The 19,719-nt window shown below is 50.9% G+C and overlaps 1 protein-coding gene across 3 annotated transcripts in view; it reads right to left on the bottom strand.

Moving 5' to 3' along the window:
* ANXA6 (annexin A6) overlaps positions 1-15,815 on the bottom strand; it is a 51,997-nt gene extending 36,182 nt beyond the window's left edge. For 2 of the 3 annotated variants that reach the window (XM_036281961.1, XM_036281959.1), the window contains exons 1-2: positions 15,782-15,815; positions 4,778-4,821 (exon numbers count right to left, since the gene is read on the bottom strand). In XM_036281961.1, the coding sequence (XP_036137854.1) occupies positions 4,778-4,795 (18 nt within the window). In that variant the 5' untranslated portion in view covers positions 4,796-4,821; positions 15,782-15,815. Of the gene's footprint in view, positions 1-4,777; positions 4,822-14,937; positions 15,354-15,781 lie in introns of those variants that run through there. The other variant, XM_036281960.1, reaches the window with a different exon arrangement.
* Positions 15,816-19,719: the final 3,904 nt, after the last annotated feature.

Genomic DNA, 19,719 nt, shown 5'->3' with positions numbered 1-19,719 from the left:
CCTGGCCAAGGGTAGAGAGGGCTCTCCTGGTACCCCCACCACTACCTGACCCAAGGGCGGGGCCGCCGCCCCACAGGAGGGTGGCTCAGCCAAGCCCTCGGCCCTGCATCACTCTCCTAGGACCCCGGAGAGGTGAAAAGCCAGGCTGCGTACTGGGGCTGGAAATGATCCCTACAACAGTAACAAGAGCCCCTCATATATATATATTTTTAATCCTCACCTGAGGATATTTTTCCATTTATCTTCAGACAGAGTGGGAGGGAGGGAGAGATAGAGAGAAACATTGATGTGAGAGGGACACATCGAGTGGCTGCCTCCCGCACGACCACAACCAGGGCCGGGGACCAAACCACAACCGAGGTATGTGCTCTTGACTGGAATCGAACCCGCAACTCTTTGGTCCATAGGCCGATGCTCCAACTGCTGAGCCAAATTGGCCAGGGCGAGCCCCTCATATTTTTATGGCGCTTTCTGATTTACAAAGCCCTTTGGCCTCCATTATGATTCTTTTAGCAACTTGGAGAAGCACTTAAGACAATCTCGATCACACCGAGCCCAGGGAGGGGGGCCTCTTGCCAGGGTCACTGGAACCCAGCTCTCTGGCCTACTGCCCTCTGCTCTACAGCTCTAGAAACCCACAGCTGCCAGCTTCTGGGGGTGGGGGTCTTGGCTCGGGGTCAGAGCCACCCTCAGTATCAATGCCTAGACAAGGCACCGCCCCTCTGGGGCAGTAAACTGAGCTGTGAACTGGTATCTGAGGACAAGCTGGCTGGGTCCTGGGGGAGGGGAGGAGAGGCAGAGCCAGAGGACCTTAGACATCGAGCCTGAGCGCACAACAGGCTGGTTGACAGAGAAGTCAGGTGTGGGTCAGCTACAGCCTGAGAAGCGTGGGGTCCAGGAGAGAGGCGGAGAGCTGAGAGGGCCGAAGATGCTGGGGCCCCAGGCCTGAGCACGCAGCTCGGGAACAGGGCACTCAGCCCGGATCAGGCCCGACGCTGCAAGCTACAGATTCAGGGAGAGCGAAGACCTGACCCAGTCTTTCTGAGCTTCTGACCCAGCGGCGGAGAGACAAGCATACACAGTGGCACAGAGCCTGTAGTAAACACCCGAAGACAGAGGCAGAGTAAAGGGGAGAAACAGCAGAGGTCAAGTCCAGCTGGGGGAGGGAACCAGGAAAGGCTCTGTGGGAGGGGTGGGGTGGCCCACACAAACTGTGCCTTAGGGGAGGAAGAAGCAGACTGGCCAAAATGAGCGTCCGATCACCTCTGAGTCTCCCAGTGCCCGCACTGAGGACTGGCCAGGCATCTGGGTACTCTCTGGCTTACGTCTGCAGCTGCCAGCTTCTCGGAGGTATGCACGCGTGGGCGTAGGGTTGCTATTTAAAGTTCTGATGGGGCGGGTGACCAGAAAGGGACACGGTCTTCTTCCCGCCATCAGTGAATCCCCTGCAACCTGATCACAGCCTTGGGCAGAGAAGGAAAGAGGAACACATGCCAAATGCCCGGACCAGAAAAGAGATACTCCCTCCAGAAAGCTCTGAGCGTCTGCCCTGCTCACTGAAGTATTCTGAGCACCTAGCACAGGGCTTGGCACCCGAGGCACTCACTAAACTCTGGTTTCCTAGATGAGTGGGTGTGTGAAGGGAGGATGACTGAGCATGTTCTGAGCAGACCAGAGACTTCCTGGGGCTGACATCTAAGCTGCGTCCTACAGGATGAGTAACAGCTGGCCCCAAGGGGGCTGGGGGAGGGAAAGGGCTTTATCGAGTGGGAACAGCCTGGCACAGACCTGGAAGCAAGAGCAAGCAGCATGCAGGGGAGCGAGCCAGATGTTTCAGCAGCAGGGCCAGTCTCCACGTGGGTCTTTGCACAGGACAGTAAGACCTTCTGGGAGACTACCGACCAGAGTAGTTACCCCAGGACCCTGCAGGATCACAGCCACCAGAACAGGGGGGCACAGGGAGCCTCAGTGCTGGTCACACTGGGAGACACAGAGACAGTCCTTCAAAGCATCCAGGCTCAGGTGTCTCACCATCGGTCATTCTCACTCCAAGTTACTGAATCTTTTGTCTCCAAGTGCCACCTGTGAGCAGCTGTCCCTACTTCTCCTCTGGCAAATAGGTTCCTGGCCTCAGGTGCCCATGATCGAGGGGGAAGGGAGGGGGGAGCAGAGGCAAAGGGACTTTCCACCCTGAAATATTCAGGAGGTCCCGATGCCAGCTGGTGAGTAGCCTGAACCCTGGGGCTCAGAGGTCTTGGGCCCCATCCAGGCTGCTGCTAGAGTAGGAGGGCTGTGGCCTCTCGAGGGCAGAAGCGACACCGCCCAGACAAGGCTGCTGGCCAGGACTCCACCTGGGAGCTGCCCTGATCAGACCTGACTCAGAACTAGTCTCTGCTCCTCCTGGGATTCTAGGCACCAGCACCTGCCCCTCTTGCCCTGTCCTCACATTGTTCTTACGTTTATCATCACGTTCAAACCCAGACATCCCTGTGCAACTGAGGCCACAGAGCCATGCCTCCAGACCTTTCTATGACACCACACTATTTCCTCATGTCTTTGGGCCTCAAGTTCCCCTCTGAATGGAAAGAGAGGGAGAACATCAGAATTATCACAGCAGTAACTGGGAGTGATCTGGACCAGAGCAAAGAGCAAGTGGCTTGTTCTGTGTGTGCACGTGTGTGTGTGCTGGAAAGTGGGCACACTAGAAACAGAACTAAGATGCTAATAACTGGGAGCAGTAGACACAAATCTGGAAGACTTTTGTCACACTTCTCTCGTATTGTCTTCTGCGACCTCCTCCCTCCCTAAACCCCTGCACGCATACGCATGCCAATCACTGCCAGTGCCGGAGCGCACTGCATTCTCTCCCTCCCTTCTGCTCCAGCAGCCCCTCTACCTAGACACCTCGGCCCTTACTCTTTCCCAGGAGCTCCTCCAGGCAGCTGTCCCCATTCCCTCCTGTGTGTCCCCAGAGCGCCTTTACTGCCCCACCAGACAATAAGCACTGTGCACAGGTGATTCCAACTCACCCCATAGGACCAGGGACCCCTAAGGCTCTGCCACCTGGGACTCTTATTTGTAAAATGTCTACTGACTCCTGGCCCACCCATACCAATAAGAAACCATGGGGTGCCCGGCCAGTGTGGCTCAGTGGCTGAGTATCAACCCATGCACCAAGAGGTCGCAGTTCGATTCCCAGTCAGGGCACATGCCCAGGTTGTGGGCCAGATCCCCAGTGGGGGCATGCAGGAGGTGGCCAGTCGATGTTCTCGCTCATTGATGTTTCTATCTCTTTCTCACTCTCCCTTCTTCTCTCTCGAAAATCAATAGAGGAAAAAAATTAGAAGAAAAACAAAACAAACCCACAGGTCCAGGTCTGGGAGCACTGGACCAGGAATCCAAAGATCTGAGCCCCTGGTCCTGGCCCCTCTGATCTCCCAGGGCCTGATCTGTCTACTTCAGTCACCTAGGACCTTGCAATTCGAATGCCTCTCAGGAAGTACTCAGAGAGGATACATATGGGAAATGGGGAACAGCAAAAGTTCTGTCTTGGATCTTTGCCCATAACCACTCTTTGCCCATAACCACTAATACCCTCTCCTCCTGGTCAAAGAGGCCACTCCTGCAAAGTATACCCCACTGGTAGGCCACAGCAAGGACTCTTTTGAGTGGACTGATCCTACATGACATGATACACCGTGCTCTTCAAAAATTGTGAAGAGATAGCCTAAGGCTCTTGTTCATTGGGTGGCACATCACGAAGACAGGGACAAAGTTAGTTTTCACTCAGCCCAACCACCTAGCAATGGAAACAGGCCCAAAGAGGGTACAGAATTCACCCAAGATCACAGAGCTTCTGTGTTATGTCCGTGGCCAGAAGTGCTGTGACTGAAGTGAGGGACAAAAGGGGCCAAGTCAGGTGTCCCTTAGTTTTAGTCTCCCTTTTCCACCCCAGTGTTCCAGTGACCCTGTCTCTCTAGAGCCAGCAAACAGGGATCTCTCTCAGGCAAACTCTACCACACAATGACACCTACCTCTTACCAAAGACAGAACCAATCCTGGCCACGCACAGGAGTAAAAGCTCTGACACACCTGAAATTCTACTGCCCAGCAAAGTAACAGAGCATGAAAGACTGGGGTCTCCTAATTCCAAATGCATGTGACAGAGAACACTTCACCCTCCAGAGCAGAGGGGACTCTCCAAGGCTTCTGCCTGTCCAATATCCATTTCCCCGCCTGGGGGAACCACCCTTGGGCCATGAAGTTCAGGTGGGACTGACTCTACTTTCTGGATCCTAGTTACCCAGGCCCAGCCAATGAGAACTAAACCTCAGACTTTCCCTGGAATCATGGGGAATAAATTATGTTGTTTCCTCCAGGCTACGCAGGAAGTGAAAGCCTGGAGCTGCTGGTGACTGGTGTGCCAAATCAGGGAAGGATCTGCCCAAGAATGAAGCCACCCAGTGAAATTCCAGTTCAGAGGCAGAATCCTGAGATTCACTAGCATTTGGGCCCCTGGATCCAGCCAGACCTGAAGGCCTGGGCTTCTCAGTCATGTGCACCAATACACAGCCTTTCTGCTTAGGTTGTGTTGTGTTGCCATGAGTCCCTTGACTAAAAGAGCTGTGACTTGTAAGAGGAGCAAGCAATGCCGGAAAACCGCTCCTGCTCCTTTCAAGCTGAAGGGACCAGGGACCAGTGCGGCATGCCTAGCGACTCTTAAGAGCCCAGGCCCGGGGAAGGCAGCACAGCTCTCAGGAAGGGAAAGGCTCCTTACCTGTGCTGGTTTGGCCATGGTCTCAGGTTCTGCAGCAGAACACACTGTGGAGAAGAAAGCGACCCCATGAGACTCCCTTGCACTCCGATCCCCTCCACTCTTTCCCCCAAATTTCCTCCCCCTTCCTCCCCCCAAGGGAGAATATGTTCCCTCTGCTTTTTTCCACCGCCTCCAGCCCTTCAGGTTAAATGATACCCCAAAACCTGGCTCGGGGCCAGGTGAATTTTCCAGAGGACAATGGATAGACTAGCTGGTGTCCAGATGCTCACACCCGGATGGGAAAGGGAACTGGAACCCAGGAGAGAAGTCACGACCACTGATCACCTGACTCCCAGGTCGGGCAGGACCCTTTGCCAGATACGGGCTCACTTAACCCTCACAGCAATCCTTCCCAGCATCACGGTCCCCTTCCTTAAGGAGGGGAAAACTGAAGATGGCAGTTGGGTGGGTCAGGAGGGTAAATAATTTGCATAAGGTCACACAGCTTAAAACTGATTTCCACAAAGTCCAGATTCCAGAGTCCACGCCATTCTGCACCATGGTCTCTTTCCAAGTCACCGAGAACAGTTCCGGAACCTAGACAGCTGAGCAGTCCACACATGAGAAGACTCGGGGCACCGGGGCACCTGTTGCAAGTATCTGAAAGGCTATGTTCCTGCATGAGCCCAGAAACACTTCCTCAGCATCCAGTCTGATCAGGCACCGCGCGAGCACTGAGTTTGAAACCCTGCTTTTCTGGAGCTTACTCTGTAACGGGGAAGGACACCAACGCATACGATAAAAACCAGGGAGAAAAGCCTGGCCTGGCGGCCCAGTTGGTTGGAGCATCATTCTGTACACCAAAAGGTCGGGGGTTCGATTCCCAGTTGGGGAACGTACAGGAGGCAAACATGGATGTTTGTCCTTCATATCGATATCTGTCTGTCTGTCTCTCCCTTTCTCTCTCTCTAAAATGAATAAGCATATCTATCCTTGGATGAAGATAAAAAAAAATTTAAAAACTAGGGAGAAAAGATAAAGCTTGGTCAGGAGACAGTGACAGTGGTCGGGGGTCTCCTGGGCCACGTGGACACCTGGGTGCAGTGCGGTCACGGAGCTCAGGGACTGGGACCGGGCACTCGAGGGTGTGGGGTCAGGGCCTGAGGCCACTGTAAAGACTGGAATTTTCTCTGATGAAACAGTCATGGAGGGGAGTGACTGAACAAACAGGACACACGATCTCATTGAAGATGTCAGACACAGGTTCTCTGCTAAAGGAGTGAGAAACCACAGCAAGAGTCAGTAATACTGTACCGACTGTGTACGCTGCCAGCTGGGTACTGGAAACGTCGGGGACCACTGTGTGAAGTCTGTGACTGTCTAACCACTATGCTGTACACCTGAAACCAATACAAACTAATACTGAATGTCAACTGTAACTGAAAAATTTAAAAAGAAACCAAAGTATCTTACCTCAAAAGAGATGAAAAAGGGGATGTAACTGGTTTGGAAAGGGGAAGAAAAGGGGCTGGGCTGGGCTAATGAGCACCCCCAGCACGAAGGCAAAGACTGAGATGAAGCAATCTTCTCAGCATAGAGGGGAGAGGAAGCCCAGAACTTTCCATTTCATGGACATTAGGTCTTTTTTCACCATGTCTATGAGTTGCCCTTCATTTTTATTTTTTTTAAATGTTTTCACTGATTTTTTTAAAGAGAAAGGAAGGGAGATAGAAATAGCGATTGGCTGCCTCCTGCACGTTCCCTACTGGGGATCTAGCCTGAAACCCAGGCATGTGCCATGACCGGGAATCGAACTGGGACCTCTCAGTCCATGGGAGGATGCTCAATCCACTGAGCTACACCGGCCAGGCTGCTTTTTTAAAGTTAATAACAACTCGCCCTGGTCGGTTTGGCTCAGCGGTTAGAGCGTCGGCCTGTGGCCCAGAGAGACCCGGGTTCGGTTCCCGCTAAGGGCGCGTACCCCGGTTGCAGTTTCTCCCCGGTCCTGGTTGGGTCGTGCAGGAGGCAGCCACTCAATGTGTCCCTTTCACGTCGATGTTTCTCTCTTTCTCTCTCTCCCTCCCACTCTATCTGAACAAAAAATGGAAAAGTGTCCTCAGGTGAGGATAGAAAATAAAAAAATAAAATAAAAGTTAATAACAACTCTATCAGACACATTCAGTAAGATCTTTGAGGAGCTGAGCTAGGAGAAGGAAGGACACCAAGGAGACGTTTCTGCTCAGAGCTTTCCAGTTCAGCACATCAACTCTCCTCCCCTCACCCTGCAAAACCCTTAGGTGAGAGCAGCCCTGACCTGTCCATAATCCTGCTCTCACTGTGGGGTCACTGGGGACAATGTGACAGTGTGGGACACAGCTTTTGGAGTCAGACAGACAGACCTGAATTCAAGTCCTTTTTGTCACTCACTAGCTATGTGACCTTCGGCATATTACTCATCTCTGAGTTCAAGGTTATCTCAAGTACAGAACTGGGGCTTGCCCAGCCTTTAGGGCTGTTGGAGGATGAGACAGCTTAGTCTCATCTTAGTCTCAAGAGCAGACACACGAGGCCAGGCAGAGATCCGTTTCCAGTAAACGGTGGCATTCGCTGCACTAGCTGGAAACTCTTTGAGGACCGATTTTGTCATGTTTGCCCATGGGTCCCCACTGCCTGAATACCAGTCCCCAAATGTCAGTCAGCAGACAGACATGAGGTGGGGTAGGGAGTGAGGAGCAGAGGACAGAGATGTGTCTGCAAACACTCTCCTGTTTCCCTGACAACCAGGGGCCCCTTGGTACAAATGTGCAGCTCTCACCAGGAAATGGAAACTGGCCAACACCAGCCCCCCCCTGAAAGGGAGGGAGGCCCTCATCTACCCCAGGGTCTGGCCAGAAGCCAGCTCTGGGTTTCCCCAGGGCTGGGGAGTGGGTGAAGGGACCCCAGGGCCAGCAGAGAAACGGGGACTTAGAGGTCCAGGATGCCTGCTGAGGCAGAGGGAGGGCTGAGGCCTGTCACCTGCACCTCCAGCCTCGAAGCATTTTCTTTTGGCCTTGTTGATGGAAACTTCAGCTACTGGCTGCAGCCCAGGCCCATCTGGATGGAGCCCTTTCCAAGAGAGCCGGCTCAGGAAGGGAAACACTCGGCTCTGAGAGCTGTTTGTGTGTGCCTCATGTGAGTACACGTCTTGTGTGTGCATGCAAAGCAAGCTTCTTCCAGAATCAGATGTTCAGATTGCAGTTCATGGAGGCCAATCTCCAACAGCCCCTCCTTCAAGGGCTCAGGGACACTCTGGAGCTAATCACAGAGGTGCGGCCTACTCTGGTTTACCCTGGCTTCACAAGAGGCTCTGAGTCTTCCCAGAGCAATCCAGACCATACTTCCCAATTGCCTGAATAAATGTTTTTATAGCCAGTGTTTCCCAGAGGGCCCCTTAACAATCCACTGCTCTGAGGCCCTCATTTTCTAGATGGGGTGAAGGCGTCTCAGGGAGACAAGGGGCTTGCCAAGACCCAGACCACAGCCAACATCTCCGCCTCCCAGCCCTAAGTCACAACAAGCACCCACACATCCCTGAGCCCTGGTTGCAATGGGACATTAGGAAGAGGTCATAAGAAGAGACCCAGGTTCTTATTCCCAATCTGTCTGTAACCTCAGACAAGCCTCTCTGGACCTCAGTTTCTTCAACTGTAAAATGGGGATATTATCACTCCCTCTTTGGGAAAATCCAGAGTGGCTTTTATAGATTTCAACCAGAAATCTCCACAGCAAAATCTCAGAACATCAGTGCCACGAAGATTCTCCTCCCCCAGGCCGCAGGATTTCTCTCTAGCACCCGTCTCATCATCTTGGTTGAAGCAGTTTCTCAAAACTGGCAGGGATGGCCCTCTAGACCTCTTCTGTCTGGCTGCCCGCAAGGGCACTCTGGCTCATCGTTCCAGAAGTCGTGTAAGGGTAGCCCGATGGCTTTGTGCTGCTCTGGCCGACCCCTGCCTTAGTCCTTTAAGTGCAAACAGTCATGTTTCCTTCTTTCCTCTTTGGGAGCTCAGGACTGACTCTAGACAGAATGCTCTGGGGTAGAGAACACACCAGAGCCTGTAGGACCTGTGGCTTGCTGCTGCCCCACCGCAGAGTTGGGGAAACTGACAGCTGGACGGGGGAAGGTCATGTCCAAGTCACGCAAAAGGCACGGGCTTTGAGGTCACATGTGGCTGTGAGTCATAGCTCTGCTCCCCCCACCAATTTGTGATTTAAGAAAGTTACCTAAACTGAACCTCAATTTCCACATCTGCAAAATGCATTTAAGTAACACTTCCACATACTGAGAAATAAATGAAACAATGAATGAACAGCTCTTAGCACAGTGCTGGGCACACAGCAAAAACAGACTAAATGGCGGCTTTCATTGTGACGAGCCCAAACAGAGACAAGGGAGGCAGCATGGCATCCTAAGAAAGAATGCAGGTTTTGCAGTCATGGCCTGAGTTCAAATGCTGACACTGCAAATTCCTAGTTCATGACCTTGGGTGAATTATGTGCACTTCTCTGACTCAGTTTCTTCATCTCTGAAATGACCATCTCATGAGACTTGTAAAAATTCAGTGAAGCGAGGCAGGTAAAATACTTGGCATGGACAGGTACAGATGAAATGTTTAGTAAGTGGTGGCTTCTGTTACCACAGTCGTCATTATTAGGGCAGCAGTCTCCATTTTTGATGTTTGTTACACATATATAAAGTTAAAGTTACATATTAGGGCTTCAGGCTGATGGAAGTTGACAATCAAGAGGGTGGAGTCAATGCAATGTGGCAGAGGGAAGAGGAGAGAAGGGGGTGTCAGGCAGAACAGAAACAGCATTTCTGTCCTCAAAACACGGCTTGTGGCTTTGGAGGAACAGAGTGCACTTTTAGGGAGGAGGACATGTTGAGTGTAAGGGTGTAAAACCAGGTGTGTGGGAGGGCAATTTGAGAAAAATCTAGAAATAACCTGGAAGATCATGCAAAAAAAAAAAATCACTGAAACGTCTGTGCTCCAGGAGTGGCCAAGGGACTCTACCTTGAGCTGTGTCACTGCCCTCAACACAGCTGCTCCCCACCGTGCAGCGTTCAAGGCCCTTGACAGCCTTCCTGATTTATCTGCCCTCTCCTCCCTTCTCATCACCTACCACGCCCTCCCTTGCACCCCCAAAACCAAAATCTCGTCTACCAGCATTCTTACATCAACACCAGTGCTTTTTAATTCTGGCTTCATTAATACCCACTGTGGGGATTTTCAAACTAACCAAAGCACACAGAAGGTCAACCCCCCAGAGAGTCTGGTTCGATGTTTCTGGGGTGAGGACCGGGCTTTGGTAATTTTTAAAAACTTTCCTAAATGATTTTTGCAAACTCTTCCAGGAAGCCAGGAGGGATTTCTCCTGCTCTGAACCCCCACAGCATTCTGAAACCACCGATACTTGGCTGGCTTGGGTCAACCACTGTGGATTTACCAGTTCAGGGGTGGGGAACCTTTTTTCTGTCAAAGGCCATTTGGGTATTTATAACATCATTCGTGGGCCACACAGAATTATCAACTTAAAAATTAGCCTGCTCTACATCGGCCTGTGGTCCGGAGAGACCCGGGTTCGGTTCCTGCTAAGGGCACATACCTCAGTTGCGGTTTGTCCCCAGCTCTGGTTGGTCGTGTGGGTGGCAGCCACTCGATGTGTCCCTTTCACGTCGATGTTTCTCTCTCTCTTCCTCCCACTCTATCTGAACAAAAAATGGAAAAATGTCCTCAGATGAGGATTAAAAAAAAAAAATTAGCCTGCTCTATTTGGTCAGGCGTGTGAAGGCCTGTGGGCTGGATGTTCCCCACCCCTGGTGGAGGCTGCTTGCCTCCAAGGTACTGTGGAGGGAAATCTGTACTTCAAATTCTCCAGGTTGTGACTTCAGTCTTTGTTTCTGCGCTGTTTTACAGCTCAGCAATCTGTGGATAACTGCTGGTAATGCAAAATAATTCTTACAGACATGCTCATGCTACCCTGCTGATTTCTCTCCTCGGATGAAACAGGTGCCTCCATTTGTACACGTCTTTCAATACAAAGCTGTCTACTGATTCTCTGTGAAGCTGGTTATAACATCTGCCTGGTCTGCTCATTAATTAATGAGTACAGTAAAATATTTAGCACACGGTCATTTTTATATCCGAGTTGAGTCACGATTCTACTCTTTCTTGAAAATCAATATGCATCTTTGCCATGTACCATAGCGTGTGGCTCATAAGGATTGTTGGATGAAATGCACTGAGTGGCTTTAATGCTCCCCCTTGAAAAATCACAGTGTAGCCCTGGCCATGGTGGCTCAGTTGGTTGGGTGTCATTCTATGCCCTGAAAGGTCACCAGCTCCATTCTCAGTAGGGGGCGTATAGGAGGCAGCCAATCGATGTTTGGCTCTCACATGGCTGTTTCTCCTCCTTTACCCGCTAAAAAAAAAAAACAATTAAAATTTTTAAAAAATCACAGTGTAAGGGAGAAAAAATAATTTTTCTTTTACTAGACCTTCTAAGTAAGTTCTTCTGGCTGGTTTAATAATGAAATCAACATGAGACAGCTTAACAAGAGAAAATAACCAAATTTACTGTGTATATACATGCAGGAATTCCATAAGAACATGGGACTCAAGGACATGTCCCGGTTGAGGCTTGTAACCCATCTTGAGCTAAGGAGAAAGAGTAGTCGCTTGGACTTCAAAGAGGAGGCAGGCAGCCCTGGCCAGTATGGCTCAGCAGTTAGAGCATCGGCCCACGGATGAGAGAGGCCCGGGTTCAGTTCCCACTAAGGGCACGTACCTCGGTTACAGTTTGTCTCCAGCCCTGGTTGGGGTCGTGTGGGTGGCAACTACTCGATGTGTCTCTTTCACATCGATGTTTCTCTCTCTCTCTTCCTCCCTCTCTCCCTCCCACTCTATCTCAAGATAAACGCAAAAAAAAAAAAAAAAAAAATGTCCTCGAGTGAGGATAAAAAAAAAGTTAAAGAGGAGGCAGGCAGTTCACAGGCAGATGAGGAGCACACATCTGGGCCACCCAGAAACGATGGGGCCCTGCAGGGTCTAACAATCAGACTGCTAGGTTCCTCCTTGTCTGCCACACTTAATTCATACTTTGCTAAAGTGATCTCCCTTCCTGGGGCAGGTTTTTCTGTCTGAATTATTTGGGGCAAGTAAGGGGGAGGTAACAGGCTCTTCTTGAGTCTTTTGTTTCTAAAAAATAACCAGCTCGAAATAATCAATATCCTCCTCAAAATGGCATATTTGGGGGTGGCAAAACTCTGCTCCCTCTCAGCAGAATAAAAGGAATCATCCAGCTTAGTGGTTTTATTCCTCATTATACAGCCAAGAGAGGAAATAACCTGAGGGATTAAGCAACTTGCTCAATTCATGAAAAAATTAGTAATTAAGCAGGGGCTTATTTTTCAAAAAGGACTGAGCACCTCTTGTGTGCCCATTGGTAAGAGTTGGGGTAGAATAAAAAATGACGAGTCTCCCCGAACCATGAAGCTGGCAATTTAGTGAAGTAATGTGCATTTTTTTTATCCTATATACCACCAGTAACAAAAGAAAATAACTGCAATCGTCATGATAAATAAAAATATACTTTTAAAGCATGAGATCAAAAGCAGTTGAAAAGTTTCTGTTTAAAGAAAGTCATCTTTTTCTTTTTTTTTTTATCCTCACCTAAGGACATTTTTCTACTTTTTGTTCAGATAGAGTGGGAGGGAGAAAAAGGAAGAGAGAGAGAGAGAGAGAAATGTCGACGTGAAAAGGACACATTGAGTGGCTGCCTCCCGCACACCCAACCAGGGCCAGGGACAAACTGCAACCAAGGTACGTGCCCTTAGCGGGAACCGAACCCAGGACTCTGGTCCGCGGGCTGATGCTCTAACCGTTGAGCCAAACCGGTCAGGGCAAGAAAGTCATCTTTAATGCCAGCTGGAGGGTGTGAACCCCACTTCAGAGGCCCCTGGCCTATAAGATCTAGATCCTTCCCTTTCCTCTTTCCTGTTGGTTCCTTCCCCAGCCCCAAGGAAGACACCCAGGACCAGCCCCACAACCCTCTGGGAGCCTCCCAGGTAAAGGGCATTCCTGGCCCTGAGCATGGGCACACCCCCAGCTCGTGCACTCAGGTTTCTTAGAGAGCAGTGTCTTTCCCTCTTCTGACTCAGTCATTGATCGCAGGACTGAACAAGGCCCCAGGAGATCACTGGGCTGCCGTAGGTTGGAACTGGATTGACCGCATTTGAATCCCAGCTCAGGTCACTTTCATGAAAGGCAGCAAAGTGTAGTGTCTCAGTACAGAGGCTGGGGCCCACAGGCCTGGGACCGCAGCGTGACCTGCTTTGCAGGGGCCTTGACCAAGTACCTAACTTCTGTAAGATGGGAGATTAAAACAGTGCCTATTGCGAGGAAGTGTGGTGAGGATGAAAAGAATTCAGTCACGGTTAGTGCTCAGGAGTGGCCCTGGCACACAGGACACATCAAGTAAGTGTATTATTTCCCTAAACTTTTGAATGTTGAGTTTCCACATTGGCAAAATGGGCATGATAACAGCACCTCATATATCAAGGGTTCAGCCAGGGCCTGGCAAGTTGGGAGGGGTCAATAAATGATAGAAGTTGCTATTTTGTCATTATTTAAGGAGCACCAGGACACCGGTTTACAGATGCCGAACCCGAGGCTCAGGTCACCTGCTTTCTTAAGCACCACACTCTGAGATTACAACAGTAGCACCTGGCTTCTCTGTGCACAGCACTCTGTTGTTTACCAGACACTTTCACATCTGCCATTTTATAATCTTATGAAGGTAAACTCATCTTCATTTCACAGGTGGGGGATCTGAGGCTCAAAGAATCCAAGGACAGTCATTCCCCCTTAGCCAGTCTCTGTGGGGTTTCTCAGGAAGAAAGGAAATGGAATGCGGCTGATTCAAAGCCAAGAGGTTTACAAGCACAAAGGCATCCCCCACCACACAGGCACAGATGTCTGCTCCTCCACTGTGGGTGGGGAGTGGGGAAAAGACATGCAAACTCAGAAATCAGGGTAAAAACCACATCCTGTGCTTTGTCCCCACCCAGGAAGTATCTTGGAGAGGCTGGGTGGGGTGAGGCTGGCTACACCACTGGGCCACCCCAGAAAATCCTAGAATGACACAAGGAAAGCCATGCAGCCCCAACCCACTTTACCAGCTGGGTGCCCTGGGCACATCTCTTATCCCTCTAGAGAGGAAGGAACTAAGGCCCAGGGGGTAGGAGGTGTGCCCAAGGCACCCAGCTGGCTAGTGGCTGGGGCTGGTGGCCCAGGGCTCCCTCTGCATGCTGCAGTGCAGAGGTTCCAGACTCTGGCAGCCACCCATCACTGCAGGGCTCCCAGGAATCAGCCCCCTCCTCTGCACACTCACACAACAGCTGTGGTCCTTACCCAGAAACCACAACTATTTTCTGTATCCCAGCAGCCCCCTCAAGAACAGGAGTGTTAAGGCAAAAAGGCAAAGGAAGATGGTTGAGTGACTGTCACAGCTGCAAAGAGGGAACAGAGGCCTCTGCCTCCTTCCCCAGCCCCACCCAATTCCCAGAATTCTAAGTCCCAGAACAGTTGAATCCTAGAATACCAGCGCTGGAAGTGGCAGCCAATTCAACAGACTAGTAACTAAGGCCCAGAGAGGGAAGGGGCTTGCCCAAGGACCCCCAGCACCTGGAACTATAACCCAGCTTTCCACTGACCCCCAGGCAAGTGCCCTCGGCATGGTGCAGAGCCTGATGGCCAGAAGGGCAGGGTCCGTGGGAGCTGAAGCTGGGCAGGTCATTCAACCGGAAGGAAAAGGGCCATGAGGTCAGGATATCCCAACTGGGTCAGTGAGGCCAGCAATTTAAGGTGTGCTTTGGACAGGGAAAGAGGGAGGGAAAGGCGGACTCAGGGAAACCAGAGTCCTTTCACAAACCCAGAGCCATATGTCCAAATTTGGGATAGTCCTGGAAGACCTACCAGGGTTTCGAGAAAAGGAGGGGGAGGGAGGAAGCAAAGGCTGTATTCATCCTCCCAAACGACCCGGCGCCCTTTCCCCTAGAAGGGCCTACAGGGGTGGGCCAGGCTTCCCAAGCCCCTAATCAAGACTTCCCCAACCGGTCATTGTTCCCGGCGCTGCCAAATGACCTTTCAAAGCCTTGTTCCCTCTGGGAGGGGCTGGGTCCAGCAACTCGGCTCGGAGATGGAAACTGAGGCAGGCAGGGACAGCTAGCGACTCAAGGTCACATGAAAGTTGGTGGTGGAGCTGGGATTCGATGCAAGGGCTTTCACTCCCCTGCTGGTGTTCTAGGAGTTTTCCGAAGCCCCAAGTTTTGGGACGCAGAGCAGGAAGAAGGGTGGGGCCTGTGCCGCCCTCCAGGCGCCCAGCTGGGAGCCTCCTTTGGGGGCAAGCATGGTCCACGGGCCCGAGGTGTGGACAGCCGGTCCTTCATCGGTCCCCAGCGACATACTCAGCCACTTCCTAAGTGGCTGGAGGGTCTGACTCCCCACGTCCACTGTCTTCGACCTCAGCCGCACCCTTCCAACGGTCGGGTCCTTACATCCCGGTCCAGGTGCCCCCAGCCCCAGGCCTTCTCGTCCCTCCAGGGCCCCCTCGCACCCTACCCCACGCCCGAAGCAGGGGCGGCGGCGCCCTCAGCCCAGGTCCGGGCCCGGGACCACACCCTCCGCAGGGCCGGCCCTCCCTCCGCCGCCGCCTCCCCTCCCCTCCCCCAGCCAGGGCGCCGTCCGCCCCGCTGCGCCTGCAGCCCCAGGTCGCTCCGCGGCGCTCTCCAGACGCGCCCAGCCCACGACCCTGTCGGCGGCCGCGCCCGTGGGCTGCAGTTCCCCGCGGCCCTCCCCGCGGGGGCGCCCCCTCCCCATGTCCCGGGGGAGGCACAGGTCGTGATGACGGGGCGTTTATTCATCGCCCCCGCAGCCCCCGGCCCGGGGTCCCCTCGAGCGACCCCGTCTCCGGCCCCAGCCCACTCACCGCGCGCGGGGGCCTCCTGTCGCGGCCGGCGGGCGGGCGGGCGGGCGGACGGACGCGCGGACGCGAGCTCGCGGGGTGGGAGCCCGTTAGCGGAGCAGCAGCAGCAGCCGCAGCGCAGGGGCGGGCGGGAGGACGGCCGCGCTCGGGGTGGACACGTGGCGCGCAGGGGCCAATCCGGCTCGCCCGCCTCCCCTCCTCCAGTCCCCCCACCCCTTCCCTGCTCAGATTCCTCTCCTCAATGGCCCGTCCGACCCCTGCCACTACTTACCGTTCAGGAGGGGAGCGCCCAGCGAGCCCTGCTCTCTGGCCAGGGTCCCGTCGCTAGTAAGCTGTGGAGTCAGGCTTGGAAACCTGAGCCGGGTGACTCCAGCTGGGTGCTTTATGTATCTATTGCTTGGCTGCGGGTGGTGCATTGTCCAGAAGACAGGAGGACAACGGGACCAGCAGTTATAATCCAGGGCTCCGAGGAAAGCAATAGATATATTTTTTTGAAATGATAAACTCTTGGGGAATCCAGAGGAAAACGAGACATTGTTATCCAGGGGATTTGTAAAGACTTCCTGGAGGGGATGTTGCAAGGATGTTGCCATCCTTGGCTCCCTTAGAAATTCTGCTTTGTGCCCAGTTGGTGTGGCTCAGTGTTTGAGCATCCACCCATGCACCAAGAGGTCCCCGGTTCAATTCCCAGTCAGGGCACATGCCCAGGTTGTGGGCCCGATCCCCAGTGGGGGCATGCTGGAGGCGGCCAGTTGATGTTCTCTCTCATGATATTTCTATCTCTCACTCCCTCTTCCTTTCTCTCTCTCTAAAATCAATAAAGAAAAAAAATGAGAAAAAAAAAGGAAATTCTACTGTAAAGGACAAACACATGCTATGTGAATGTACAGAAAGATTTTTCCATTAGGCAGACCTTACCCCCTGGATTTTAAGAGAAAATGGCAAGAACTAGCTACTAGAGTTAATAGATAACCACTGCATTGTATAGATAACCATTGCTTTGTGTACACCAAAACTGCTTGCTCCCTCAGGCATAACTGCAAATATCTGCTAACTGCAAATATCTGCTTCTGAATGTGCTTGCTTGCTTGCAGACCCTTAGCCCAAATTCCTTAACAGGGGCTAAGACAACTATATAAGCAACCCTCCCCCTGAACTCGGGGCTGCTCTCTCCTCTGCGTAGGATGGGACAGTCGCCGCGCGGCTAATAAAGCTCTCTTAATTTGAACCCAGTTCGGAGTCTGAGTCTGGTCTGTCTCGTTGGTCTACAACACTACTTTGTGAAAAGTTAGAAAGGTGGGAATTCTGGGCTGTCATTCAGGGGCAGAGTCTCCCTGGGCAAGACATTTAACTACTCTGGCTTTCAATTTCCTCATCTGAAAGATGAGTATAACCAACATTTTTGCAAGGATTATCTTCAATCTGTGATTATTTCAGAGACCTTTAAGCCTCCTACAAGGAGACCTGGTTGGAAAGTCCTTTCATCTTTTCATTTCGCAACAAGCATTGAACACCATGGTATGCCAGGCACTGAGCTGGAAACAGAAGTAAGCAAATGGGAAGTGGGGCCCTGACCTGCCCTCATGGAGCTTCTACTCTCGTGTCGTGGAAGACAGGTGGTTAGGTCATTGTTACAATAAAGTTTAGCCAGTTGTAATCTGGAAACCACGAAGTTCTGTGAGAGCCCACGGCAGATGGACCCAGCCTAATCTAGGCTTCCGAATGAGATGACGTCACATGATGTCCAGAAAGATGAGTGGAACGTAGTAAGAGACTAAGAAGAAATTAAAATGATTACCTTAAGATTAGGAGAGACTAAATCGTGGGGGTGAGGGTCGAGCTTGTGAACCCTTGTGAGACTTTACCTTTTACTGAGGCATTTGGGGAGCCGTTGGCAGTGTTGAGCAGAGGAGGGGCATAGCATTTTTGTCTCCTGGGGTTTTTTTTGTAAAATTCATATAACATAAATTAAACACCTTACAGTGAACAGTTTGTTGGCATTTAGTATATTCATGTTGCTGGGCAACCACCACCTCTCTCTAGTTCCAAAACCTTTTCATCACCCTAAAAATAAACCCTCCACCCTTTATTTTTTAAATATATTTTTATTGAGTTTTAGGGAGAGAAGAAGGGAGAGGGAGAAAGAGATAGAAACATCAATGTGAGGGAGAACTGGCTGCCTCCTGCACACCCCTTACTGGGGTTTTAGCCCAAAACCTGGGCATGTGCTCTCAGCGGGGAATTGAACCAGTGACCTCTTGGTGTATGGGACGACGCCCAACCACTGAGCCACACCAGCTGGGCAACCTCACACGCTTTAAACAGTCACTCCCGATTCTCCCCTCTCCTGGGACCCTGAAAACCACCAATTTGCTTTCTGCCTCTATGGATTTACCTATTCTGAATATATCAGATGAATGGAATAGAAGTATGTGTGGCCCTTCCTGTCTGACTTCTTTTACTTAACATAATTGTCTTAGGGTTCTCTAGAGAAACAGAACCAATAGAACATCATAGAAATATATGTAAGAGGAGAGTTTTTATAGGAATTGGCTCACACAGTACAGAGGTCGAGAAGTCCCACAATCTGCCATTTGCAAGGAGGGAACCAAGAGAGCCACTGGTGTAATTCAGTCCAAGTCCAAAGGCCTGAGAACCTGGAGCTCCGAGGTCTGAGGGCAGGAAAAGATGGATATCTCAGTTCAATGGGAGACAGAGAGAGAGAGAGAGAAAGAGAAAGAGAATATGTCCTTACTTCACCTTTTGCTACATTCAGACTCAATGGATTGGGTGACAGGGACAGATGCCTTTACTCAGTCTACTGGATCAAATGCTAATCTCTTAGCTAATCAAATGCTAATCCTCATTGACACACCCAGAAATAATGTTTTACTAGCTCTCTGAGCATCCCTTAGCTCGGTCAACTTGACACATAAAATTAACCATCACAGTAACGTTTTTGAAGTTCATCTATGTCGTAGCACACATATCAGTATTCTTTTTATAGCTGAATAGTATCCCACTGTATGGATGTACCACTTAACCATTCATCAGCTGATGGACATGTGCGTAGTCTCTTCTGTTGGGCCAGAGTGGACAGTGCTGCTATAAATGTTTGTGTACCAGTATTTGATTGAGTATATGTTTTCAGTTCTTTTGTGCATTTACTGAAGAGTGGAATTGGTAGTTCACATAGTATTTCTATATTTACTTTTTGAGGAACCATTGGATTATTTTCCATAATAGCTGCACCATTTTTCTTCCTTAATTATGTATCTATTGTGGTTCCTTCTGTTTTGGAGTGTTCCCTCAGCTCCCAAAGAACCCGCATGGTTCCCTGACCTTCTCTACTCTCTCTCTCTCTCTCTTTTGTGAAGAAGCCATTCAATTAGCCCTCAGTTGTCTCTCAGGAAGAATTGCTCTAAATATAGTTGTACATTCCATGTGTTCTCGGGAAGGGTGCCCTCTGGGACCGATCTCCAGCTGCACCATTTCAGATTCCCATTAACAACATGCAAGGGTTCTCCACATCTTTGCCAACACTTGATGTTTTTAGTTTTTAATGCCATCCTAATTGGTATGAAATGGTATCGCATTATGATTTTGATTTGCATTTCTCCAGTGACTCATGTTGAACATCTTTTCAACTCTTCGTTGGCCATTTGTGTATCTTCTTTGAAGAAATAGCTATTCAAGTCTTTGCCCATTTTTAAATTGGGTTATTTGTCTTTCTGTTGTTGAGTGGTAAGAGCTCTTTCTTTAAAAAAATTTTTTAAATTGATTTTAGAGAGAAAGGAAGAGATAGGAAGAGAGAGATCGAAACATCGATGAGAGAGAACATTGATTGGCTGCCTTCTGCATGCCCCCCACTGGGGATCGGGCCCACAACCAGGGCATATGCCCTGACTGGGAATTAAACCGGTGACCTCTTGGTGCATGGG

The sequence above is a fragment of the Molossus molossus genome, unplaced genomic scaffold (genome assembly GCF_014108415.1).
Source record: "Molossus molossus isolate mMolMol1 unplaced genomic scaffold, mMolMol1.p scaffold_m16_p_4, whole genome shotgun sequence".
Taxonomy (NCBI): Eukaryota; Metazoa; Chordata; class Mammalia; order Chiroptera; family Molossidae; genus Molossus; species Molossus molossus.
This window is presented reverse-complemented; position numbering and strand designations above follow the sequence as displayed.